Source organism: Fusarium musae, chromosome 9 (genome assembly GCF_019915245.1).
Source record: "Fusarium musae strain F31 chromosome 9, whole genome shotgun sequence".
Classification (NCBI taxonomy): Eukaryota; Fungi; Ascomycota; class Sordariomycetes; order Hypocreales; family Nectriaceae; genus Fusarium; species Fusarium musae.
The window spans coordinates 1,598,346-1,626,332 of NC_058395.1; the positions used below are offsets into that span (position 1 = coordinate 1,598,346).

Sequence of the window (27,987 nt, forward strand, 5' to 3'; positions counted from 1 at the left end):
AACTTTTAAATAAAACTCTTTTTTATATATAAAGTCTTTTTTATCTTATATAATTAACTTTATAGATTTTCTTAGGTAATTCTATTATATATAAACTTTAAATACTGCCTATAATACTCTATAAGCCTACTTACTAGTACTTAACTTATAGATTAGTAAGGATATAGTTTATAAGTATATTAATACTTTAGATCTAAAAGCTATATTTATTTTTTAACTTATAATAGTATAGGTTTTCTTTACTTAAAGTATTTAGTTACTATACTTCCCTATTAAGCTACTTTTTATAGAGAGAGCTTTTAAGTAAATAGTAAAAGAGCTTATACTTAAAAATAACTAGCTAAAGTAACTGGTTATTTATTTACTAACTATAGCTAATAGCTAATACCTATCTAGCTTTCTTTTATACCTTAAATTTAGCTTTAAAAGTTAAATTAATTTAAAGGAAAGTAATATTATTACTATTAATTAGTTAGTTATTATAATAGCTAGTAAAGATAAGCTATAAGTATTATTAAATAACTTTTATTAGTTATATATTAAGTAAGTTTAATATCTTAACTATAATTAAAGTTAGTATTATTAATTTTATATAGTTAGGTAAAGAACTTATATTTAATAAAGGCTTAGTTAGTTTTTTAATAATTTTATAATTATTAAGATAACTTTAAGGATAGATAGATTAAGAAAGGTTAAAGTTATAGGGGAATTATAGATTCTATTAGTTAAGCTTTTTATAGCTTTTTAACTAGTTAGGTAATATATTTATTTTAATTAAAGTTACTTAAAATACTATAGCCTAAAGGTAACCTTATTAATTAAGTTTATTAAGATTTTAGTCTAGCTAGAGACTTTATAGTTAATACTTTTATAGCTATTATTAAAATATCTAGGTCTTATTTATTAGTTATTACTAGGTAAAGGCTATAAAATAAAAAAAGTAAAAAAGGTTATCTTTATAGTTAATATAAGCTTAACTAGTTAAAGAGTAATATTAATATAAGTTATTAAAAGAAAATATTATTTAATATATTTTAAATTAAGGTTATAAAATAAAGCTAAGTTAATATATAATATAATAAAAAGGAAATATTAAGTAGCTTTATATATATTTAGAAAATTTAAAGAAATAATATATAATATTAAGTTTACTTTAAAAACTAATATATAAGTCTTAATATACTAGCTAAATAGTAAGGTAAATAATATACTAGGGTCTTTTATCTTTTAATAAATTAGCTATTTATTTCTCTTTAACTTTAAAGTAAAGTATATACTAGGCTTAAAAAATAGAATTATTAATAAGCTATTATATAAGCTAGTAAGGCTATTTAATTAGTTAAATATAAAGATTAAAGAAGATATAAAAGATTTTATTAACTTTTACTTTAATATAATTAAAATTAATAGATCTTTTAAAGTCTTAAATAAGAATTATATATTTAAGTTAAAATACTTAGCTTAATACTTATTAATATTAAAAAGGCTACTAAGGATAATAGATTTTTAATACTATACTTTTTAAAAGTAAAGTAAAGTATTTTTTATTTAAAGTTACTGACTCTAGAAGTACTTATAAAGGCAGTAAAAGTAGCCTTTATTAATTAAAAAAAATTTAGTAATTTAAAAGTAAGTAATTAAATAATACTATAAAGCTAGTAACTATAAAAAGTATAATATAACTATAAACCTTATTAAAAGAAGGTATTATTAAAAGAACTTTTAAAGGAATATAGTAGCTACTATTAAGTCTTATAAGACTTATTAGAAATATTACCTATAATACCTAAAGGAGAAAGTCTAATATATAGTACTAAATAATCCTTTTATTAAAATCTATTTTAATACCTAATATATATTAAATAACTAAAAATATAAGTATTTACTTAAAATATATTATAATTTAATAAGCTAGATTAAAGTTAAGCTATTAAAAGTATTATTAATAAAAGTAATAGTATAATTTATTAAAAGCCTTATTTTATACTTTAGAATAATTATAATTTTTTTATAGCCTTTACTTAATAATAACTAATAAATAGGACCTAGATATTCTAATAATAGCTATAAAAGTATTAACTATAAAGTCTCTAGCTAAATTAAAATCTTAATAAACTTAATTAATAAAGTTACTTTTAGGCTATAGTATCTTAAGTAACTCTAATTAAAATAAATATATTACTTAACTAGCTAAAAAGCTATAAAAAGCTTAATTAATAAAGTCTGCAATTCCCCTATAACTTTAACCTTTCTTAATCTATTTATCCTTAAAGTTATTTTAATAATTATAAAATTATTAAGAAACTAACTAAACCTTTATTAAATATAAGTTCTTTACCTAATTATATAAGATTAATAATACTAACTTTAATTATAATTAAAATATTAAACTTACTTAATATATAACTAGTAAAAGTTATTTAATAATACCTATAGCCTATCTTTACTAGCTATTATAATAATTAATTAATTAATAGTAATAATATTACTTTCTTTTAAATTAATTTAACCCTTAAAGCTAAATTTAAGATATAAAAAAAAGCTAGATAGGTATTAGCTATTAGCTATAGTTAGTAAATAGATAACTAGTTACTTTAGCTAGTTATCTTTAAGTATAAGCTCTTTTACTATTTACCTAAAAGCTTTTTTTATAAAAGGTAGCTTAATAAAGAGGTATAGTAACTAAATACCTTAGGTAAAGAAGACTTATACTATTATAAGTTAAAAAATAAGTATAGCTTCTAGATCTAAAGTATTAATATACTTATAAACTATATCCTTACTAACCTATAAGTTAAGTACTAGTAAGTAGGCTTATAAAGTATTATAAGTAGTATTTAAAGTTTATATATAATAGAATTACCTAGGAAAATCTATAAAGTTAATTATATAAGATAAAAAAGACTTTATATATAAAAAAGAGTTTTATTTAAAAATTAAAAGAGCCTTTTAGTAGGTAAATAAAGCTATAGTTAATTAAATAGAATTTGCCTAACTAAGTATATTTACTTTATAAAATAATAACTAATACTAAGGTAATAAATAGTAGTATTAATAGTAATTTAATAAAGGAAAATAATTATAATAATTATAATAAATAAGAGACTTAAAATAAAAAAGGAACTATTAAAAATACTTTAATAATATAATATAAAGACTATTAAAATATTACTATATAATCCTAAAGCTAATAATTTAAATAAGTATAAGTATTATATACTTTAGAAAGTATTAAAAAAGCTTAAATATAAAAAGAAATATATTTAAGTAAATAATCTTAAATATACTCTATTTATTAAATAAATAGCCTTAAAAAAATTATATAGATTTTTACCCTTTTACTTTATATATAAATAAAAGCCTATATACCCTTTAAAAATTAAGTATTTTATATAGTAATTAATTAATTAAAATATAATTAATATATTAAAAGAAAGGCTAAAAATATAAATCTATATTTTAAAAATAAAAAGGTTAAATATAAAAAAAGCTAAAATAAAAGTTATTAAATATTAAAAAAAAGCAGCTACTTAATATAATAATAAACTTTAATATAAAATATAATAATAATTACTATAAGTTAAAGACTTTATTTTTAAATATAATATACTAAAAGTAAATAATATATTAATTAGGTATAAGTTAATTAAAAAATAAAATAGCTTATTTTATATTATTAAGTATTATTTAAAAGCTAACTTTTATATACTTTAAAAGCTAGGTATAATATTACCTTTAAGTAAATTAGTTTATAAAAACTAGCTTTAAAAGTTTATTAAAAATAAAGATAAATAGTAAACTTATAAAAAAGACCTAAAGCTAGATAAGGAAGTAAGAGGTATTATATCTCTATAAAGCTTAATCTTTAATATTAAAAGTACTAAACTAAATAATTAGCTAAGATTAAAAATAACTTAATTAATACTATAAATAAAAGTAATCTTTAATTCTAGGAATAAGATTAATAATAATAAAAATAAAAAGGAGGATTTAAGTATACTAAACCTAATACTAAACTTATATAAAGAACTACTAATATACTTTAAGGTATAGCTAAAAGAGCTCCTAAAAGCTAAAAGAGATACTTATAAACTAATTAATTAATCTTAAGATTAATTAAAAAAAGTAAAAAGTAAAAGCTTTTAGCTTTATAGTAATTAAAATATAAAAAGTAAAACTAATAATACTAAAAGTATTTAATATTAATTATATTTTTAATAAAAGAAAAAGAAGTAAATAATAATAAGAAAAAAAGAAATAAAAATAACTGCTTTTATAAAGACTTATAATTTCTATAAGTAATTATTTAATTATATTAAAAAAGAAAGAGTAAGATTATAAATTATAAATTATAATAAAAATTATAAAAGCTTAAAAAGAGAATATAAGATTTAGCTAAAATAGGGAAAAGATACTAAATAAAAAAGCCTTAAGAAATATAAATAAAAGACTAAAAGTAAATAATTACTTAATATATAAGAAAGATAAGCCTTTAAATAGCTAGTAGTTTACTAAAATAAAAAATATAAAGTCTAGACTTAAAAAAGATAGATTAGCCTTAATATACCCTAAGAACTTAAGATTTAGACTAGATATTACTTAAATACTTAAATAATATAGAAAATATATTAAAAATATACTTTTAATATCTTAAATAAGTATTAAATATATCCTAGATTTCTTAAATATAATACTAAAATTATAGATTTTTAAAATATAAATTTTAAAAAATTTAAATAAAGTAAGATTTATTATAAGGAAAATATAATCTTAAAAGCTAAAATATTAACTAATTACCTAGCTTTATAAATCTTATATTAAAAACTTAATCTCTATTACCTAAAGATATTTTATTTCTTACTTTTTAGCTATTTAATTATAAATTTAATACTTTTAATTATTACTATATTATCTAGTTTATTACCTTATAATATTATAAGCTATTAGTAAGTAATTCTTAAAAAAAACTAAAAGTTTAATTAATTTATAAATACTTAATAAGATCCTCTAGCTTATAAAAAAGAACTTACTTTAGTAATACTATCTTTTTTTAATAAAAAAGCCTTAAAAGGGCTAAATAGGAAATTATTAATTTAATAAATAAAAAGAAAGTACTAGTTATAATTAGCCTTTATATTTTAAATATAGTTAAAGTATTAACTATTTTAAAAACCTTTAATTAAAATATAATAATAAAAAGGCTAAAGGAAATATTTATTATTCTAACTAGTAATAAAAAAGTAAAAATTAATATAGTTTTAGTATATTTTAAGATTATAAAGGCTAAAAGAACTAATTAAAAAGGCTTTAAAGTAAGGCTTACTTTTAATAAGCTTAGAAAAAAACTAGCCTTAATAGTAAGCAAACTTAGCTAAGATATATATAAGCTAGAGCAATTAATAAATATACTTAGCAAGCTATATAGTAAAGGTAGTATTACTTTAGCTAGTAAATATAAGTATTTTCTCTTAAAAAATAAAGGCTAATTTAATAGTTAATATTAAAGAGTTAAAAAAAGAAAAATATAAAAGCTTAATATATAGGGGATACTATATTTAGTTAAAAGCTATATTAATATAGATTTAAATATTAAAGGAATTAAAGATTTAAAAGATTAGTTAGTATAAAAAGTAATATAAAAAGTAATAATATATATAAGTATATAAAAAGTAGAGTTCTTAAAATCTTTTATATTAATTTAAATACTACTATATAACTACTAGTAATAATTAACTTTATAAAAAAACTTAAATTTATAAATACAGTAATTAGTAACTATAATAAGATTTAAAATAGCTTTCTTTCCTTTCTTTAAAAAGTTAAAGCTATTAAAAGCTTTAATAAATATAATAATAGGTATTAGTATTAAAAGGTTAAAGTATTAAAAGAGATTAGTTAAATAAAAAGAATTAAAGTAAAAATTAAAAAAATAAAAAAAAAAAAAAGAAATAAAAAGTAATAAAAAAAGAAAAGATTTTAAATTTAAGATAAAAGCTTTAAGTACCTAATTATAATAAATTACTAATATAGCTATATAAAGGGTTTCTATAAGTATAAAAAGCTCTCTTTTCTCTCTTTTAATTCCTTTTTTTTTCCTTTATCTAATATATTACTTACTTCCTACTTTATTAACTAACCTACTTTCCTACCTTTATACTTTAAGGCTACTTAAAGCTATTTTTAATTTATATTAATAATTACCCTTATCTCCCTTTTATACTAACTTATACTCTTATTATTATAAATCTTATATTTATATATATATTTCCTCTATTATACTAAAATTAAAAGTACTTAATTAGTTAGTTTTATACCCTCTAAGTCCTATAAAAGCCTTATTATACTAATAACCTACCTTACTTTTAAAATAATTACTACTCCTTACCTTTAATTACTTATAATAATATTTAATAATAACTACTAGACTAGTAAATCTTTATATATATATAATAAAAACCCTAGCCCCTTTAATTAAAAAACCTAGACTACCTAGCCTATACTTAAAGAAAATAATAAGTATTATCTCCTTTACTTTATTAATTAAACTATATAGTATCTAATTATTTATAGTAAATATTATATTAAAAATAGTAAAGGAAACTTTTATAATATTAAAGAATATAATAATACTAATAACCTTTACCTTAATATAGCTCTTATAATATAGCTAGCTATAGTTTATCTATAAAAGAATTAAAAAAACCTTAAATTATTTAATCTTTTAATATATAATATTACCTATATCTTTAAATAATATAAGGTAATTACTAAAAAAGCACTAATATTAAATAGCTTTAAAAGATAGCTAAAAAATAGTAAAACTAATATAACCTAGCTTAGCTACTATTCCTTACTAGTTTAATTACTTAAGTAAATAAAGTAAAGCTAATATATTAGTAATAAGGCTTTAATATAGCTTTTAATAATAACTTTATATAAAATAACTAATATTTATTATATCTATAAGTAAGCCTTTACTATTTAAAGTAATAAAAGCTTTATTAACTTACTTTCTTTAGCTAATACTAAATAATTAAATAGATAATACTATAAAAAGAAGCTCCTAAATAAAGTATTAAGAGTTAAAATAGACTTTAGCTTCTATACTTTCCTTATTAATTAAAGACTTATAGTTATTAAAAGGAAGTTTATTAACTTAATAGTTTACTTTAATAATACTAAATACTAAGTCTTTATTTTATAAAACTAAATAAAAAGCTAACTTTATATCTTTAATACTTATAAAGTAAGCTAAATATCCTATATTAAGGCTATAGTTTTAGCTTAAAAAGAATAGCTAGTAATATATAATATCTTATATAACTTTAATTATTTTACTTTTTTATTAATATATTAGCTTAACTTTAATAGCTATAAATTACTATCTATTTAATTACTTAATATAATAATATAATCTTATATTAGTTTTAAATATATAACTATAAAAAGATTTAAATTATTTACTATACTAAATATTAATAATAAAAAAGAGTTTCTTTAATAAAAGGCCTACTTATAATATAGTAATTAAGTACTAATCCTTTAAAAGACTATAAAGCCTAGTTTTATTATATATTAAAAAGATCTAGTATACTCCTTAACTTAAATAGTAATTCTTAAAAAGCTTAAAGTAATATCTAGAAAATACTTTTATTAAAAAAGAAAAAAAGATAATAAGCTAACTAAAGCTATACTTTAAAAAAGAATATTTAAGTAAATTAAATTATTAAAATAAAAGTAAAATATCCTTTAAAACTTAAATAAGCTATAGCTATTTAATTACCTTAAAAAATATAATTATATCTATATTAAAAAACTAGGCTTAAAAATAAAGCTAGATTAAAGTAAATATATACTTTAATAAATTAAGTCTAAGTCTTATAATAATATACCTATTTAAAAAAAAGAGAAGTTTTATAAGCCTATTATTATAATAAAGCTAATCTAGATAATAAGCCTTTAAGCTACTAGGCTTATAAAACTTAAAGTAAATATTTATAAAACTATACTAGATTTTAATAGTATTTCTTTTTAATTTAAGCTTTAATAAGTAATTAATTTATTTAATTAATTAAGCTCCTTTTTATAAAGGTTATTACTAATTTCTATTTATAGCTAGGACTATAGCTTAATAAAACTAATATACTTATTTCTTTTACTTTTAAAGACTTTTTTACTTTTAAAATCTCCTATATCCCTAAAAGCTTAAATTTACCTAGCTTATATAATAATTATAAAGCTAGCCCTAAAATCCTTTATAATAAGCTTACTTCTTTAAGTTAATAAAAAACCTATTTAATATCCTTAAATTACTTTTAATAAAAAGAATAAAAGACTTATTTAATATCCTTAAACTCTAAATAACCTTATTACTAATTAATAGTTAGTTAAGGTTACTTTAATAAAATAATTAATACTTATAAGCCTTACTTTACTACTAGAATTAAATAATTATATAGATCTTAAGTTACTTATATATTAGCTAAGGTACTAAAGCTTTAGTCTTTTCCTTTTTTTACTTCTATTACTTAGTATTAAGTATACCCTAAAGCTAATTATATAGTTAAGCTTATAACTAGAAAGCTAAGAACTAGTAATTTACTTAAGCTTAATATTAAGTTAAGTTACTATTATAATTATAATTAATAAGCCTATAGCTATTAAAAATACTTTATATATAATTTATTATAAGATAATAAATAGGAATAAAAAAGCTATAAAAAAGATAATTAAAAACTTAAAAGTTTATATTTATAAAATAATTAAGGAATTAAAAATATAGTACTTACTTATTTAAAGAATCCTTAAATACTTTTACCTTTTAACTTTAAAAACTTAAGCTAGTTTTATACTTACTAAGCTAATAAGCCCTAATTAGTAAGATAATATCTAAAATACTATAATAATTACTTTCTATCCTAAAGCTTAGCTAGGTTAATTATATAAAGAATAAATAGTAATAAAGAATTAAAATTAATATAAAGGAATTAAGTAGTTTTTTAAAATAGTAATTAATTAATTAATTAATTATAGAGAATATACTAAAGTAAAAAAGCTTATTATATATATATAATAGCTTTTAATAAATTACTTACTTAATATAGTTTCTTAAGTATAAGGGTATATATTAAAATTATATAAGGACCTGTATAATAGTTAAGGTATATAGCTTAAGGTAAAAGATCTAGCCTTATTAATAAGAATAGAAAACTATCTATCTTAATAGATATAAAAGGATAGGACCTTAAGGGGGATTTTAGCTTTTTTATACTTTTTTAGACTAAATTTTATATATTTTATCTTTATATCTATTACTATTAAACTAATTACTTAATTCTTTATTTAATAATAAAAACCTTATTTTAATTAAACCTTTATAGCTAGTTATATAAAACTTATAATTAAAGATATATTAAGAAATATTATCCCTTATAGTCTTTTCCTTATTATTATTCTTTACTTTTAAAGTAATAAGCCTTTATTATAGCTATTAGATTAGGTAATAATAATAGCTAATACTAGGTATATTTTATAGAAGTAAAATATATAGTTAAAGTAGTTAAATTAATAATATAAATATTATATTATAAGAATTAAGGGCTATTATAAAGTAAAAGAAAGGAAATAAAAGGAAAAAAAGAAATAAAAAAGCAAATTATAAAATAAAGGTTTTAATATTAGGGAAAAAACTATAAATATTAGTAAACTAAAGCTAGCTTAATAAGTTAGTAATAGATTAAATTAAGTTATAAGGTAATATAAAGCAGTATGAGAAATATAAATTAAAAGTAAATATAGCTAATTAATACTTAAGAAAAATATTATTATAATATAATAATAGTCTAACTTATAAATTATATATTATTTAAAATTAGCTATATCTTTAAGCTTAAGAAGTTAATATAACTCTTATAAACTAGCCTTCTTATAGTTTTAATTTTAATCTTATTAAGAGTCTTTAGAAAATATTAAAAAAAAGGATTTATAATAATTATTTTAACTTATTATTATATTCTATAATAGAAAAATCTTTAAAGTATCTTATTAAAGTAGCCTAAAAGGTATAACTTAAGATTAAAGTTAATATTATTAAGAATATAATAGATTTAATTAAAAACTAACTTAAAGATTATTATTAAGTAAGAGGCTATTATATTAAGTATTAAGTTATATTTCTAAAATCTCCTTTTAATTTTTTATAAATTAATATATATTTTATTATAATTAAGTAAATATTACTTAGTTAATTATATTATAAAATAGCAGTTTTAATCTAATATAGTAGGTATAGATTAATATAGATCTAGAAGTCATTAGAACTTTTGCACAGCATTATACTGTAGACCTACCTACCTTAGGTAAGGTTAGTACTAAGGTGCCCTGGAACGTTTCCTATCCCACGCTAGACCTAAAAGAAAGTACGATGGGCACAATTCACTAACAATTCTTTCTTTATATTGATTCTATCCCGTGGATTGAATATCTTTACCCCTCTACCCTTGGCATCTACCCATAAGGAACTAGGCAAAAGACATTTCTGTTGTCGAGTTAACAGATAGGATCTTCTGTATACCTTGGGCGTTTGACTTCGCGTTGCTGACATCGCCTCATTAAGATGGCCAAAGGACCCCTCCCGTCCACAAAAATGACCAGGACTCAAGCTTTGGACGATCTGATAATGGGAGTAAGTCTTTCACTTATCACCACATATCGAACCATTCATATGCTGAGCTGAAATTTGCACTTCTGCAGACAAATAGCAGTAGCATCGTTTCTAAGCGGAGCGTAGAAAGGCTCTACTACCCAGATGAACTGCACTTTTTCCGCTACTTCGTGAACAAGTTCCAACGAAGAGCCCCTCTCATCAACCGTGGTTACTGGCTAAGGCTCAGAGCCATTGATGTGATCGTCCGCCAATTCGTCACCTCGCCGAAGCCTGGGCGTAAGAAGGTAGTTATCAACTTGGGAGCAGGAAGGTAAGTCACTAACTATCCTACCCCCCTCGAGATGCATATGCTCAGACACGTTCACAGCGATGTTCTTCCGTGGCAATCCTACCATCGCTATGGTGACTCTTGCGAGAACACATTGTTCATCGATGTCGACTACCCGGATCTCATGCTCAAGAAGCGGGCTATTGTTCTCGGAACACCGCAGCTACATGAGTTACTGGGTGGCAGTCCGACCATCAGCGAAAAAGTCACGGATCAGATACTCCTCCGTAGCGACAAGTATTGCCAGATTGGCTGTGATCTCAGGGAACTGGAGTCTCTTCAAAACTGTTTCGAGTCATTCTTGAACTTGAATGAATGTTCTGTGTTGTTTGTTGCCGAAGTATCCATAACTTATATGGACACATTCTCGGCTGATGCTCTGGTTCGATGGGCTAGCTCTATGGGACAAGGTAAAGAAATCTCCAAGTCGCTATCGGAATGGTACAATTTAGACTGATCGAAAACAAGCCGAGTTCTGTCTTCTGGAGCAGATTCTCCCCCACGGGCCTGAACACCCCTTTGCCAGCACAATGCTGAAGCATTTCAATAAACTCAATACGCCCCTAAAATCGGTTGACGAATACCCAACCGTAGAAAGCCAGCGCCGTCGCTTTCAGGAACGGGGTTGGAGCAGCGTCGATGTCTGGGACCTTTGGGAGGTCTGGAATAGCGATTTGTTTCTTGACTCAGCCGAAAGAGCTGCCCTTGACGACGTCGAACCTTTTGATGAATGGGAGGAGTTTGTCCTGTTCTCAAGACACTATGTCGTGTTGCATGCCACGGCTTATCATAAAGCTGAGAGAGGTGTGGGCCAATGTGGTCAAGCTGGTGTTTGCAATAAGTATGTCAAAGCAAAGGTGACAGCATTAGGATCGTTGGGCGCTCCCAAACGTCGATTTGGTGCGCCTCTGGTAGCCTACAGTCCAGAGGGAGACAAGTTTCTTATTAACGCTTTGGGGATGGGTATCAAAGCAAGACTCGATTCCTGCGATATCTATTCTCTTCAACAGGACAGTATGGCTCTGGAGATATCACCTGCCGGACCAACTGCAAGACTGTGTCACGCAACCGTCGACATTGGACATCTTGGCACTTTACTTATTGGAGGTCGGGCTTCTCCGTCAAAGGCTCTCAATGACTGTTGGATCTTCAAGAAGGACTCCAACCGTTGGGAAAAGACCTTTGATCTCCCTGCACCGCTGTTCCGGCACTGCGCTGTTCATTTACCAGGCTCATCTCTTGCACTTGTTCTTGGTGGCAAGACAGGACCTTCCAATATTTCACCAGATTATTATGTGTTCCACCCTGTCAAAGGGTGGCTCAAATGTTTAGTGACTGGCGCCAAACCCAGCTCTACTTTTGGAACACTTGCCGTTGCTTCACCAAGTCACGGAAGCAAATATGGCACCTTCCAGGGACTGGTGGCAGGAGGAATAAGTAAATATGGTAAAATCAACGAGCAGGCTTATTTCTGGACTATCAACGTCTCGACCGATGTGGTATGTCGACTGTACACAAAAGACGAGTGGCTATTTTCCGACTTGAGGAGCATCATGTACAATTTGCTGACGGAAACATAGCCACACATTCACTTTGAAATAGCCACGGACTCTCATGGCTATGCAAGGTCACTTTCAGTCTTTGGTGCCCAAACAGCAGCCGTGGAGTCCTCGCACTTCGTATGCGGTGGCGTGGGACAGGACCCATCTTCACAAGGCCAATCTATGACTTGCATTTCGGTCAAAGAGGGGCATTTGGAAGTATTCAATGTCGACTTGAGAAGTGATGCCAAGCGATTGCCTTTCATGGTTGGCTCTGCGACTGTTTCTTCTGGCTCTGAGCTTGTTGTTCTGGGTGGAGGGGCGACCTGTTTCTCCATGGGAACATTCTGGGATACCGGCGTCTACAAGATCGATCTCACGAATACTCTCTCAGAAATGCCACATATCCGGCCGGCGACTTGTAGCTCAGTCTCAGTCAACTACCAGGATTCGCCTAAACTTACACATCCAACAATCATCATTGATTGGCATCAGCCGACTCTCAAACCCTCGATCAAGTCGATTGCAAGAATCAAGCTACAATCGAAATTTGACTTTGAACAACTGGTCGAGAACAGAAAGCCAGTTATCATTGAAAGCTTAGACCTGGGTGGCTGCGTGGATAAATGGAGCCCCGAATACATGATCCAGCGCGTAGGTCAGACGAAAGAGGTTTGTCCCTGAGTTTGCCCCAAGCCTAGCCGCATCTACTAATGTGAGGCACCAGATCGTTGTGCATGAATGTCAAAGTTCAACAGGCAAGATGGACTTCAATTCCAAGAACTTTCGTTATGTTACCGAGCCATTCTCGGCGTTCATGGCCAAGGCCGCTAGAGGTGAAGCGGTGTATTTACGAGCTCTCTCGGAAGCAAAGCCTACTGAGTCCCCAGCCAATCTTCAAGACGACTTCCCAACTCTTGCCGACGACTTTCAATTGCCAGAAGAACTTAGTTTGATCAAGGATCGGATGTTCAGTTCCGTGCTGAGGATATCCGGCCGAGCAAAGATGTGGCTACACTACGATGTGAGTAAACGTGGAGATTATGAGCTGCCCCATTTGGCTAATCAACCGAGGGCTTCAGGTCATGGCAAACGTCTATACTCAGATCCAAGGATCAAAGCGGATGGTTCTCCTTCCGCCAACGGACGTTAACAATCTGGCATTTGCGCCGGGTGCCTCAAGCTCAAGCCTTGATGTTTTGGAAGCCCTAGACAAGCAGGAGTTGGTGTCGACGACAAATCCGTACGAAGCTATTCTTAACCCGGGTGATCTCCTGTATATCCCAGCGATGTGGCTTCATACTGCTAGCCCTACCACCGATCTCAGCGTTGCGGTCAATGTCTTCTTTCGTGACCTGGACAGCGGTTATTCAACAGGCCGAGATGTGTATGGTAACAGGGATCTGGCAGCGTATGAGAAGGCACGGCAAGACATCAGCCGGATTGTAAAGAACTTTGACCGGCTGCCATCTGAAATCCGGGATTTCTACCTGAAAAGACTCGCGGATGAGCTGTTTCACAAACAGCACTGATGAAGGAAATTGATGGACGGACCCGAACGATCGGAGGCGGAAGGCGAGAAGACTCTGTGATTAAAGATCACACACGCCCTTGGCTCCATGCGCTATGTTTCACCCCATTAGCGAATTTACGAGGACCCTGCTCGGGCTTTCTTTAAACTCCAGAGAACGCTGCGGGTGAACTCAACGTTTACCGTTAAGATGAAATTTGATTCAATGAGACGTATTGTCTTTGGCTAAAGTCGAACGGCCACTGGGGCTAAGGTTGACTTTGGATGGTTGGATATACCGCGCAGACACACACATGCACACCCACCCGCCAATTCATGGCAAATTAAACGATTAAAGGATTCTCCTGTTACGAGGTTCGACCACACTTGAAAACATCATGATTACGCTTGTGTTTGCATATCACGGATGCATCTCTCGAATGGGAGCGTTTCTACATGCCACAGTGCTGTTTGCCCCTTGCAGAAGCGTCGGCTATTAGCCCCGAGCCCCGCCCAATGCCCAACTAAGCTCGCCAGACGGACGAGCTGAAGCAGATAGCTAGTTCCCAGATCCACATTCAATGCCCCCTTCGATCGTGCGCTTATCCGATGGATCTTGGAAAGGGTATAAGCGACACTATGATCATTAACAAGCCTGAAGGCTCCCGGAGCCCGTAAAGAGACACAGGGGCTGCGGCTTGATCATCGCATATACATTTGGCGTAAGACGCATCAATCGGGCGATGCCAGTATGCATATGGGACGAGGAGACATGCGGAACGTCAAAAGACCTTGGTTGAAGCATGTTAAAAAAAAGAAGCTTTGACTTTGTGGATTATATAACCTAGCGGTGTAGCTAAAGTGAGATATTCCCGGGCCCTCATCGTCACCAGCCAGCCGACATCACGGCAAAGCAAAACGCTGGTTACAGCGGGCCGGCCACAATTACGTTCGTCGTTAGGTTTAAACAATAACCCAAACAGTTACTGTACGGTCCAGGATATGGTGCCCCCACAGTACATGCTCACAAGCGATGGCATGATGGCATGATGGTCAGCTTGCTACACTCGCACCACGACAAGTCATTGAAATCCTTGAACGTCTGAAGGGCTATCTCCTTAGAGGCCATAACGCTTGTGGGTCCCACTGACGTGATACTGTAGCTAACCAGTATATTTCCTTATATTAGCTAAGCGATTTGCTATAAGACCCTGTATGCCTCTTAGCGTGTCTCCACAAGCGTTATGGCCTCTAAGGAGATCTTGCGATTAAGGTTTACAAAAAGGGAGAGCAAGACAAGAGGGAGGTGGAGGGTTTCCCTTTCGGATACTTTAATGTGATCCAATAGACTGAATGGATGGGTGTTGGTGGCATTGCATTCCTGCCTGAGATCTGGGCTGGCTGGCTGGCTGGCTGGCTGGCCGGCCGGGCTCTCAGACACCATCTCCATTACGTACCGAGCGAGTACCGAGGATTCTCACAGCTACCTTACCTACCTATCCGCCTCATGGCAACACATGTCCCCTCCCTCACGTCCGTGCTTAGAGTGAGACCGAGGCTTATTGTTGAAGCGGGCTGTGACGACACGGCGGGAGAACCGAAACCAAAAAGCTTAACGTACGCAGAATACAAAGATGGGGGAAAGTCGAGCATCGTGCCAGCAGCACTGAGCTTTGAAGCATGGCCGCCATCGAGTGGTCACCAAAGAAAATTCAATTGCACCACTGATTCGGCACCATACTTTGCCTCCTGTTAACACTGTCGGCAAAGCCAAAAACACATGCAACTTTCAAAGATAGACAGACAATGCCAATGCACACCCATCTCTCTAGATGGTTAAGGCCGGCCGACTCTTCCGCCCCTCTCCGAAAGGTGTTCCAAGAACGACCTTACGCAAGACAGACGCCATCAAATTAATTACCATGGTGTGCTGTGTTGTGTATATTGCAACTGCTATCAGCTGAGCTTGTCCTCAATTTTGGTAACATGGCAACAACACTAACACAGACACAGACACAGACACAGACAGTGACACAAACATGAAATGCTGTTGGCTTATCAATTCCGCAAGCCCACTGGCTTGCAGATCAATACTCGAATGGATTCTGCAACCCGGGATCCGTAGCGAACGAGACTAATGATGAGAGGGAAAACAAAAACAACAAACCGCAGGCGAGATCTGACCAGGTACCTAGTCTAGGAATCCTAGCTTGCGATATCCGTACCCAGATATCAGGATCTTGGATCGACATTGTGTCGCTAATAAAGTTTAACAACAAACGAGCGAGCTCAGACCACACACACAGACCCATACTGTACTGAACAGAATACATTTATCCCCTACGTATTTGCAATTTCCCGGCAAAATGGTAAAGCCGGATCCTCTTAGTTGTTTGTCTTCAGCGCAGGTTCCCGTGTGTCCGGCTCAGAGGGAAACATTTGTGCCTCGTTAGGCCAGCATCCGTCTCATTGTTAGGGTGGACAATGCTGAAGGAGTGGAAGCAGAGATGTAAGATAAGCGATAGATCTCTTTGCTCAATCGCCCTTGGCTTGGTCGGGATGACCTGTTATTTTTTCTTCTTTTACCCGTGTCCTTGCCCTTACCCTTGCCATCCGTTAATGCTCACCAATGCAGCCGATGCCTAGCTGAAAGTGAACTAGCAACAGCATGAGTTCTCTCTCTTTTTTTTTTTTTTTTTACATGTACTTTGCCAAGCCTCCAACTTCAAGTCCCGAATCCTCCGGCCTCGACGAATCGCAAGGCGTGAAACTCGAGGGTTGAGGTGATATGAGACACCTGGCTCCGGTATGCCGTGCTGTGTTCCCCGCTCTCCCTGCAGGTCTGATCCAAATCATCTTGGGGTCTTAGCTCACCCCCTGCACTCAGCTGTCCATCCCCTTGCTTGCTTTTCCCTGACAGGAAGGCAGACAGGGGAGGAAGAGCATGATCGGCTTTCCAGCACTGGTCCCAAGAACCTGGTAAAATGATTTGAATGTCTGTTGGTAGCAAATGTCGATGTCTTTTGCAGATCCAGAATCGCCATGGATGTTGGCTATAGTACTGTACAGTACAGAACCTACTTGGTACATTGCTTAGTCTTGTAGAACCGAGAAGACGACATTCAGACCAACTTTATGCTATCGCCTCTTGTCCAACCCTTCGTCATCCCCGAGGAAGCAACTCCATCACGCTAGCAGGTTGGTGAGATATGTTGACAGCCTCCGGCACTAATCTCTAGAACTTAATGCCCGTTGTACGAAATTCGGGAACCATGGCTTGTCTTAGCGCCGTCATCTTAATGAAGCAGGGAAGCTATCAAGCCACAGCTGGGCGGCCACCATGCTCCATTAGTCCAAGACTCGAGGTCCTCAAGAAAGCGCACTTACTAGCTAGCACCTTTGTCTCTTGCTGAGCGCCAAGCATCTCATTGTCCACGTCTTGTCTCTTTGTGGCAACCAGAATGCAGGCTTCTCCCTTGCGCTGGATCCAGAAACCCCAGCTGCTGAGTGGACGGCCAGCTCCCATCAAGTCCTTATTGCCTATCCGTAGTGGCTAGGCCAATATGGCAAACTCCACCAGAAACAGCCCCCAGGTCCTCGTCCTCACTACCTGACATGCGGGTGTCAGTTAAGAACATATGTTGTCCCAGATGGCTTTCCTGTCTTGTCAGAAATCTTTGCTTTCCTCAAATACGGCAGCAGCAACTTGTCGTTGCTCTTCCACGTACCTGCCACCATGTCTACAGAAGAGTTGCTGCAACGGTATGAAGGTCATATCGTGCCTCAGAGTTACAATGCTGGCTTCGTTGCCCTGAGTTATGTCGTCAGCCTGGTCGGCGCTGGTTCAACCCTTGAGCTCATCAATCGAAGAACAGGTTTAAGGGGTCTGTTCAATCAGTATGTCTCTACCTTAATAACCAAATCCCCAGATTTCTCCACACAAGGGTCCTAACCAAAACAGCCTCCTGCTCATGAGCTCAGCAGTTACCATGGGTGGAGTATCCATTTGGTGTATGGTAAGTCAGATTGCGTCTTATTTCAAGATACCTGGTTAGACTTATCGTCTCTTTGTTTCTGTAGCACTTCATCGGAAACAGAGCCATTGATCTCGCCGATGGCCAGCCAGAATTGCAGGTTGCCTATTCCAGCGGCTTCACTGCTATATCTTTCTTCGTCCCCATAATAGTTCTTCTCGCTGCCTTCATGGCCGTTGGCACCAACAATGTCGTTTCTTGGTGGAGGCTTGTCGCAGGTGGTGTACTCTGCGGGTCTGCGGTCTGCGGGATGCACTACCTTGGCAATGCTTCTATCAACAACTATACGTGCGTGTACCAGCCGTCATACGTCATCGGATCGGCTATCATCGCCATTGTTGCAAGTAATGTGGCATTGGCCATGTTTTTCGTGTTTCGGTCGATGTGGGCGAATGCCTGGTGGAAGCGAGTCATCTCAGCCGTTGTCCTCGCCGGTGCCGTGTCGGGGATGCACTGGTGCGCTTCTGTGGGCACCCGTTATCGACTGAAGGGGATCAAGCCCAACGGGAACGAGCCATCGAGGACAGGGACCGTTGTTGTTGTCATTTGTTTGGTAAGTACACGGATGCCCCGGTCTCTTGTAAGACCAAGAGCAAGGAGTGCTAACACAGAAAAGTCATTAGGAGCCTGCTTCATCATTGCCATGTCGGCTATTCTTCGAGCTAGGAACATGAGAAGGTCCGCCCTTCGTGCCCAGCAGATCACTCTCGCAGCAGCGGTCTTCGATAAAGCAGGAAGGATTCTCGTTGACCCTGATGGATACATCCCAAGTACCGTGGTGACTGATTCTTTCCTGGAAAAGGTAAGACTGGACTCCGCCCAGGTTATCGCGAATGATGCTGAACATAGCAGGATGCCAAAGAGGGTTTTAATACCGGCCACCCGCTGTTCCATTGGATGTACCAAGCGTCAAGAAACTGGAACATGATATGGAGCCTTGTTGGGGGAATGAGACAACATGTGTCACAACTTCCACATTTCCGCACTCATAAAGATGGGCGACGAGGCATCCAGCTTGTGAGCGAACACGGCGAGACTATCGACAGCTATGACGTGATATTCAGAGAGCTTTTTTGTCTCGCCGCAGCTGCTCTTGCTGATAGACTTCGGGAGGACTTGGCATCCATCGGAGTCTTGTGGGATCAAATTCTGCTGACAGGTGCCAACGGTAGACGGCCTCGGCCCCAACTGCGCAAACAGTCAAATGTTGGGACAGGCTTGGAAGGCAGTGGCGTTAACGAGGAGGTTCAGAACAGCCTGGACATTACGGAAAAGGGCCTGCATATGGAGAGCCACGACTATGGGCGCGGATCTCTGATGTTCCTTGTCCGCCGTTCCGAGTCGGTTCGCGATACTGAGCGGCTGATATCCACTGGATATCGGTTTGCCGAGTTACATCAAGTCAGCGACCTCATCAAATCGAGTATGCAGATCAAAACCCATGACTTTGAGACAAAGCTGAGGGAGATGGCTACATATACAAGTGAACACAATCACATTCGCCAAGGCACCCACCTGGGCTTCTTTGCTGTCCGAGCTCGTGTCAGTTCTGGCTTCGAAGTCTTGGTGAGGAAAGGCGCACGCCATTTGCTCCCATCGATGCCCTTCCCTTTTGAGAATCTTGAAGACTGGCAAATGCACTACCTCAGGAGGTTCGAGAACGTGCCAGTATCCAAGATCGTGGAGAAGTGCAAGGAAGACTCTCAACGGAGTGATCGAGAAGCTGAGTTCGCTGGGCAGATTGCAGACACCATCAAAGCGTTGCGCGAATCGACACAGGAGCCCTTGCTCGAGGATGCACTTCTCACATCCACAGCATTCCGCATACCTTGTCGTGGGGATGAGAAGCGATTGGAGGCAACCATGATAGCTGTGAGACTGGTGATTCCCATTCATTCCGTACTATCAAGCCCCAACTGCGAGTTCGTGCCCCTCAGCTTTTTCAGAATGCGTCAGGTATCAACCCAGTCCTATCAGGAGTTTACTCGAGGGCTGCACCAGGAGTTTGGCCACATCGCGAAGACGGCGAAGCGCCAGGAGGGCTCCCAGGACAAGATCGGCCCCGCCTTGTCCAGTCGGTGGCCGTTCGGGCGATCAGAGACGACTCGAAGTTTACGAACTAGAGCAAAGTCGCTCTCAAGAATATCTGGGCACGTTGTATCATCAAATGACTCGGCGAGGTCCAGCTCGACCATCAACCTTTGCTCGCCAGGGACTAACGCACGAAGGCAGTCAATCGACTCAGGGGAAGGATCGAGCACATACGTTCCGCGACAGGAGCCACTACAAGCAACTCCATCATATGGCGGCATCATGGTGTTTCAAGAGATTACTGTAGATGTACAAGAAGGGGGTGAGACGACTGCAAGGAAGCCAAGTCATGGTTCTGAGGCCGACACAATAACGATTGAGAGGACAATATCCAAACCTTCAGCTGCAGCAGGTATCGAGCTGCAGTCGATGGGGCATTTTGGCGCCAACGATATTGGCACCCAGTTATCCAACGATATCGAGGCTGGTAAAGGGGGGCACAGCTATGTTACGTGTTTTGTTGATATCCTATTTGCGAAGACGGTAGAGAGTCGCTAGGGAAGGGAGAGACTGGGCTGGATCGGCGGATGGATGTTGTTTACAATGTACGCGTGCATTTCCACTGCATTGCGTGTTTCCTTTGCTTGTTTCTAATGGAGTGCTGGGCAGCGAGGTTTGGTTTGAGGAGTGGGTGGCGTTTGGTTTCTTCGATCAATGGATGGTCTGGCAGACAGGCAGGCAGACATAGAAGATATTGCTACAGATGGAGCAAAATAACGCAACTCTACAATTGAGATTTCAAGATTGGGACCAGAAGATGTAGAGATGTCAGTTGCCTACTAACTAAAGTACTACCTACAGTTAATTGATTGTTGGTGGAGAAGCTTACCTATTGCCATACTAACGTAAGTACTAACTTGGGTACCTTAGGTATTACCCAAGGTATGGAAGGTAGGTAGGTAAGGTTCACCTACCAACCTAGGTAATTTTGCTCTGCTTTGATAGGTAAGTAAGGTTGATATCAACCTTTGGTACGGTTCATCGCGCTTACCCCAAAACCAACTCAAAACCCCAGGGCACACTCAAGGAGAAGGAGAGAACCCGAACATAAGAAGGAGGCCTTGTCTTGATTTATTACATGTGCCAACACCTTTCATCATTTGGAGGTGAGGACCTCCCCCTCTCTCCCTCTCTCCCTCTCTCCCTCTCTCCCTCTCTCCCTCTCTCCCTCTCTCCCTCTCTCCCTCTCCCTCTCTCTCTACTCTCTACAGATATCTTCTTCTTCTTCTTTCATTCTCCCACTTCTTTGTCCCCTTTCTTCCTCAAGTAAGGTACTTACTTAGGTATCTCTCTATAGTAGGTAGTTGCGGGTGTATTCGATCTGCGATATCGTTCGTCATTGCAGTACGACCGAGACATCGTACCCATCAATGTCGCATAAACAATCCAACACCTAGTTACCTGTTCATTCTTACAGACACACAACTTCGCATACAGTTTCGGTCCAGATACCACACAGCTTCTTCATCGCCATATCGCACCAAGTCTCTGAATAGACTACCGCTGAAGCTTGTACTGTACTATTGCCACAAATGCCGACCTTTGCAGGCGTGCCAAGAGGACTCGGTCGTCGGTTCTGGCTACCAGGCGTTGCCACTACATCTGCAGCTGTTCTCATCTATAGCTACCTTCCCGTGATTTCACTGGCCATACATCACCCGCAGTTCCGCCTCCAACCTTTGGTGCCGATGGCACTTTCAAGCTTCCTCGGTTTCCTCGCGTCAGAACACGCGAAGAGCAGCTAGACCTACTCCGAGGGAGCTCACGGCCTCAAGTCCAGCAATATGACATACTTGTCATTGGTGGTGGTGCCACTGGTGCAAGTGTCGCCCTTGACGCTACTAATCGTGGCCTCAAAAGTAGCTATCGTCGAACGTGACGATTTCAGCAGCGGCACGAGCAGCAAAAGTACCAAGCTGGTTCATGGAGGTGTCCGTTATCTCGAGAAAGCCGTCTGGAACTTGGATTATAACCAGTACTTGCTCGTCAAGGAGGCTCTGAAGGAGCGCAAGTACTTCCTACAGACGGCTCCCCATCTGAGTTCCTGGCTCCCCATTATGCTGCCCCTCGATAAGTGGTGTAAAGCTCCCTATTACTGGGCCGGCACTAAGTTCTATGACTTTCTCGTTGGCAGTGAAGGCATTGAGGGGTCTTACTTTCTGACTCGAAGTAAGGCACTTGAAGCCTTCCCTATGCTTAAGCCCACGGATCTTGTCGGTTCTCTCGTGTACTACGACGGTGCACATAACGATTCGTGCATGAATGTTCTATTGAAATGACCGCTGCCCTCTATGGTGCAACTGTTGTCAATCATGCTGGGATCACAAGACTTATAAAGAATGGTGACGGAAACCTTTGCGGCGCAATAGTCAAGGATCTTGTTTCCGTAAAGGATGGTCAATCAGCCAAGCCCATCACTGTTGACGCAAAGAGTGTCATCAACTGTACGGGGCCTTTTACTGACTCTGTCCGAAAAATGGACGATCCAGGCTGCAAGGAAATTATGGCCCCAGGATCTGGAGTTCACGTTGTTCTCCCTGGTTATTTCAGTCCAGGAAAAATGGGATTGATCGATCCGTCAACGTCTGACGGCCGGGTCATCTTCTTCCTCCCATGGCAAGGCAACACTATCGCAGGCACCACCGATTCCCCTTCGACTATCACACAAAATCCTCTACCCGACGAGAAGTCTATCGAGTGGATCCTGAGCGAAGTCAGCCACTATCTGTCCCCAGAGATAGATGTTTGCAGAGGTGATGTCCTCGCAGCCTGATCCGGTATTCGCCCGCTCGTCAAAGATCCCAAAACCAAGAACACTGAGTCCCTTGTTCGAAACCATCTGATTAATATCTCCGCTTCTAGATTGTTGACTTGTGCAGGCGGGAAATGGACAACCTATAGGCAAATGGCAGAGGAGTGCGTAGACTTGGCCATTCAAGAATTCGTCTCGAGCCCCAGCCTGTTACAGATGCACCTCGCGTCAGCGGTACCGATCTAGTTGACGATGGGGCAATATTGGATGGCAAATGTCAGACGCACAAGGTTCGTTTAGTTGGTGCTCACGGCTTTAGCCCAACACTATTCATCCCTATTAACCAGCACTTTGGGGTTGAGACTGAGGTCGCCAAACATTTGACCGAATCCTATGGTGATCGTGCCTGGACTGTTGCCTCACTTTGCAAGCTGACTGACAAGTGCTTTCCCGCCCGCAGTGAACGCATCTCTCAGCTCTATCCATTTGTTGATGGCGAGATTCGATATGCTATTCGACACGAGTACGCCCAGACGGCCGTTGACGTTCTCGCTCAACGCGAGCGACTGGCCTTTCTCAATGCGCAAACAGCCCTCGAAGCCCTCCCCTAGGTAATAGACATCATGGCTGAAGAGCTCAAGTGGAGCCGTCAACGAAAGAACCTTGAATGGAAAGAATGTGCGTACCTCTGACTAATGTCCCATCCCATCTGTATCTGTATCTGTATCTGTATCTGTATCTGCCATGACTAGGTTACCGCGCTCACATAAACCTTTAGCTGTTGCCTACTTAGAGTCTATGGGTTTGCCGAAGTTGTCGACGCACCAATATATACAAAGACTGTTGATTCAGTCAGGTTTTTGTGCTTGCCCTGCGCAAGTTGGAATGTTGGAACACCTCATCTTCCAAAGTCAAAGATTGTCTTTTGCGTCTGGTTTGATATTCGGCCTGGCATTCCAGACCAACACATTCCGAAACTTTACTACTGTCCCGGGCTTGCTCAACTGGACTTTCTGTGGTGTTACGTTCTTGTTACTGATGGCGTTGGCCCATTCCTTGGAGTCATACTGAAGCCTATTTCTTCTCATGTTTATTAGCCGCACAAGAGTAAAGACAGCGAGGTTTTGTTCATGTAATATGTTTTAAGACATTAAGTCTAGGTTCCCTCCTGTTCAGGAAGGATGGGGGTATCATGGCTAACTAGACACAAGAGTCCTTCTCTTTATTTTCTTTGTCCCCATTCGTATTAGTCCAAAATCGTAACCGAAACCGAAAGGCCGTAATCGTCATCGTCAGACCGGGCCATTCATGGCTTTTCTTTTTCTTTGCCACCCGTCCAGTCGTTCATTTCTCGCCTTGTGAAAATGCAGTCTCAACACCCACACCCTTTGAATGAGTGGCCCAATGCGTACACTCAAAGCCAAATGATCTTACAAATGAATAAAAATGACCTTACAAACCCAACCCGCGCGATGCAATTGAAACCAGATGACAAATAATGAACCCACTAACGCCTTGCCTGCCGTAAACGGCCACAGTTGTCATGATGGCCGGTGACAATCTCATGTATGCAAAATGCCAAACTGGACGTCGTAACAATGAAAATCAAACAATAAAACTGGCCTATAAGCAGGTCCAGGCCCCAGCGCCTCAGGCAGCTGTCTCCATCTTGCCCACAGATGACGAAGAGCCAACGCGGAAGACTCGCTGCAGCAAGCTGTGCTTGCTACCATTAGCTCGCCTGTAGCTGAGAGCAAAGGCATCAAGACCTTCGGTGGAGCTTGTCGAGTCCCGGCTTGGTGAAGCTTCACGCCTTTCGAGTTCCGCATCCCATCCATACATGTCCTCTATTGGAGAAGCGTATCTGAATGCTTCCGTTTCTGAACTTGTCGATGGGTACCTCATGTCCTCGTTGCTGGTAGTGGGCGTGGGCAGGTAATTTGACACATCAGCCATTGGCATCGAGGTGTTATCGATGTTGTTGTTTCCTGCATAGTCGGAAGATACTGGCGGAGGAAGCAGATCAGGACGATATGAAGGTGTGGCGGAAGCCTGGTGGCTCTGAGGAGTGTACTTATTCCCCCCCGACTGCATATTGGTTACAAGCGCTGGGGGCTTGTTCTGTCGTCTTCTCATACGTATGTTCCTTTGCACGAGAGACGCCTTCGCACTGCTTCGAGCGGTGTCGGATTTCGCGGCCGTGCCGTCACCAAAACCACCATCATGTTGGAGGTCAGGGTTGTGGTACCAACCACCATCCGCTGCATTCAAGTTGCTATGCAGTGGGTGACCATGGTACGAGCCTTCAGCCTCAGGAGCTTCTTGAGAAATCTCATGAGCCCAATAGGCTTCGTTGGATGATTCAGGCAATGACGCGACCTGTGACCCTCATAAAGAGTCGTGATGCATATGATATCCCTCAGGTGGAGGAGGATGAGATGAAGTAGGGGCGGAGCGTGTTCGTGAGCTCTTGCGATTGAAACCCAGTTTGGCGCCCATCTTCTTCCAGCCCTTGTTGTGAGCAGCCACAGCACGTTGAAGACCTCCTGGAGAAGTTGTAAAAGCCCATTCAGAAGTAGGCGGTGTGGTGGGGGGAGTCATGGGCTCCATACCAGGAGTCGAGTTACAGTCGCTGTCGTCAGTCAGGGACTCAGGGTCAGTATGATGCATGGAGTTCATTGAGCGGACGGGCGCGCCCATTCGACTGTTGCTGTTTGAGGAACGGCGAGATCCACGTCCATGCTCGTCGACGGGTCCATCAAGCTGCATGGGGGCGACAGATTGGAGAAAAGGTAAAAGTAGCGAATCGTTCATGAGTTCATAGAGGATCCGACCGGCCTCATCCAATTGTGCTGGGTGAGGGGGTGTTGGGCCGCAAGGAAGGCTGAGCAGCTGATCGCGGATACGGGCCGGGAGATTGACCTCTCGAGGTGCACAAGGGATGATGTAAACCTGCATAAGTTTTTCCCACAAAATACAGACACGGTCGTTGGTCTCTTGTGTGCGGTTCGGGTTGTTGGTAATCATCTCATTGTAGAAGGCGGCGTACCGTTGCGAGTCGAGCGTGAATTCGAGACTCTCCATGCAGTGGTTTTGCGAGAGGTAGGCCATGAAGGCGCTGAGGGTCCATGGTGGCGACGCAACATCGAGAAGAATTTCGGTCAAAGATGGCGGCCGAGAACCTATTGTGCCATTTGGTGTGGAGGCTCCAGACATAAAGGCCTCGCTGACAGGCCTTGACACAGGCGAATCGACGTCGAAGATGTCCTCGAAGGCCGAAGAAGGTTGAGGGGATGGCGGAGGTATGTTGCATCCGTGGCATTCGAGAGATTGCCTCCGCGAGCGTGATACGCCCATCATTCTGGGGTCAGGAACGCTTCTGCGCGTCCCAGGCCAAGTAGTAGAGTAGTCAAAAGATCAAACAGGGAAACGGACCAGGTCTTGGAGCGTTTCCAAGGGAGGGGACCAGGTCAAGTAATAAGAGCGACACCAAGTGGGGACTGTATATTCGACGCAGTAAGACTGGCCCAGATGCTCATATGGCACAGAAGGAAGAGGCGTCGGGTCTAGAAGTAGGCTACCGCAGGAACGATAAGGCCATAAAGGACAAACTATCCTGTGAACTTGTCGATGATAATCACAGAGTGGACAGGCAGGGAACGGCCGCAGTGGTGACGAGAGATATGCGGAGGAAGGTGGCTTGTTATGGCGTCAATCTGTACCACAAGAGGGTGCACGATGAAGAAGACCAGGAGGCGAGAGATAGGATTTAGAAAATTGCCAAGATCGAGGGTTCAGGATCGCAGATACGGAACCAAAGTCGGAAATGCCCAACAACAAGATAGGTAGTGGAATTGGTGATCCGACGTGATCACAAACAAAGTCCGCCTGGAGGCTGTAGATGTGAATGTTTCGAGGGCAATCAATCCCAAAGCGGAGATGGCGCAAGGCAGGGTCGAGGCCGTCGAGGTTGCTGTGTGGTCCCTAAAGGATTGGAATGTGAGGGTAGTTGGAGCGGCGAGCCGGCGAATGTCGTCGTAGACAGATTGCGGATGGTGACCTTCTCAGAGGGCTTGGCGAAGGCCGGGCAGAGAAGAACAGAAGTAGGAGGCGGACGAAGGCGATGAGTTCGACGATGCGCAGCCGGCCGTGAGTCTATCGGGAAGACAGGTGGACGTCTAGGGCGAAAGAGTGATTGGGTTTGGGCGAGAGGCAGTTTTGAATACAACAGTAGGAATGCGGACCTGGGGGATCCAAAGTGTAATAAAGGTCGAGACCCAGATATACTGTAGAGTAGGCTGTGGGCTGTGGAGGTGAAAGGACGAGTGAGGGACCGTGGGCGCGGCGGGCGTATGAGCGGCGTTGGAGGAGCGCTAAAGTTCAGTCAAGGCGGCAGATCTGCTGGTTGGTTGGCTGGCTGGCTGGCTGGCTTGTTAGTTTGGTCTGGTCTGATGGTATTGGGTTTTGGGGATCTTTGTCAAGAAAAGGAGGGGAAAGGAGCTTACAGTTGAAACAGGACAGGACAGGTGCCTGGCTGGTATGCTAATTGTGCTTATAGGAGTATCGTGTCGGAGATTCAGATCAATGGCGAAAACAGAGCGTGCTCTGCTCTGCGTGCGTCTCGATGTCGATGTGAGTGAGTGACGAGTTATAAGGAAAAGGCCGACAATGTCGTGTGTGTCGTCACCTGCGAAACCAAACTGTACATTCAATACATACAGTACAGAAGGCGATCAGAGCGGGCGATGAATGGGGCTGGGGCTGGGCTTGTCTTAAAGAGAAAGCCCCCGACGAGAATTTGCCTTTTCACCCCAATTCTCTCTCCCTCTCTCTCTCTCTCTGTCTGTCTCTCTCTGGAACAGCTTGGGCTACTAGTGAGGGATGAGGAGCCAGACGGGGACAGAAAACAACCTAGGGTGGAGAGGTTGATGTGGAGATGAAGGACAAGAAACTGAAAGAGGCCGGGATGGAAGGGAAGGGGCGGATAGAATTGGGGGGTGTACTTAGTAAGAACGACGTCAATCGACGCCAGTGCAGCGGAGGGAGCGAAACCAAACCAAACCAA

At 38.0% G+C, this 27,987-nt stretch overlaps 5 protein-coding genes across 5 annotated transcripts; 3 read left to right on the plus strand and 2 right to left on the minus strand.

The window, feature by feature from the left end:
- Positions 1-10,645: 10,645 nt before the first annotated feature.
- Positions 10,646-14,067, plus strand: PPM2 (tRNA methyltransferase ppm2; the record flags this gene model as incomplete). The annotated part of the gene is made up of 7 exons (XM_044829301.1): positions 10,646-10,684; positions 10,753-10,976; positions 11,034-11,435; positions 11,521-12,493; positions 12,575-13,207; positions 13,263-13,559; positions 13,618-14,067. 7 exons carry the CDS (start codon positions 10,646-10,648, stop codon positions 14,065-14,067), a joined length of 3,018 nt encoding a protein of 1,005 aa, XP_044675976.1.
- A 3,714-nt stretch (positions 14,068-17,781) lies between these two features.
- On the plus strand, positions 17,782-20,668 carry J7337_011766 (uncharacterized protein; the record flags this gene model as incomplete). The annotated part of the gene is made up of 5 exons (XM_044829302.1): positions 17,782-17,942; positions 18,007-18,061; positions 18,126-18,632; positions 18,696-18,881; positions 18,932-20,668. The coding sequence occupies 5 exons, from the start codon at positions 17,782-17,784 to the stop codon at positions 20,666-20,668; spliced, it is 2,646 nt and encodes an 881-aa protein (XP_044675977.1).
- A 1,286-nt stretch (positions 20,669-21,954) lies between these two features.
- On the plus strand, positions 21,955-23,533 carry J7337_011767 (uncharacterized protein; the record flags this gene model as incomplete). Its single annotated transcript, XM_044829303.1, has 3 exons — positions 21,955-22,408; positions 22,540-22,883; positions 23,072-23,533. The coding sequence occupies 3 exons, from the start codon at positions 21,955-21,957 to the stop codon at positions 23,531-23,533; spliced, it is 1,260 nt and encodes a 419-aa protein (XP_044675978.1).
- Positions 23,534-24,572: 1,039 nt separating this feature from the next.
- Positions 24,573-25,147, minus strand: J7337_011768 (uncharacterized protein; the record flags this gene model as incomplete). Its single annotated transcript, XM_044829304.1, is given in 2 exon segments — positions 24,573-25,043; positions 25,061-25,147. The coding sequence occupies 2 exon segments, from the start codon at positions 25,145-25,147 to the stop codon at positions 24,573-24,575; spliced, it is 558 nt and encodes a 185-aa protein (XP_044675979.1).
- Positions 25,148-25,310: 163 nt separating this feature from the next.
- Positions 25,311-26,282, minus strand: J7337_011769 (uncharacterized protein; the record flags this gene model as incomplete). Its single annotated transcript, XM_044829305.1, has 1 exon — positions 25,311-26,282. One exon carries the CDS (start codon positions 26,280-26,282, stop codon positions 25,311-25,313), a length of 972 nt encoding a protein of 323 aa, XP_044675980.1.
- Between the last annotated feature and the right edge of the window lie 1,705 nt (positions 26,283-27,987).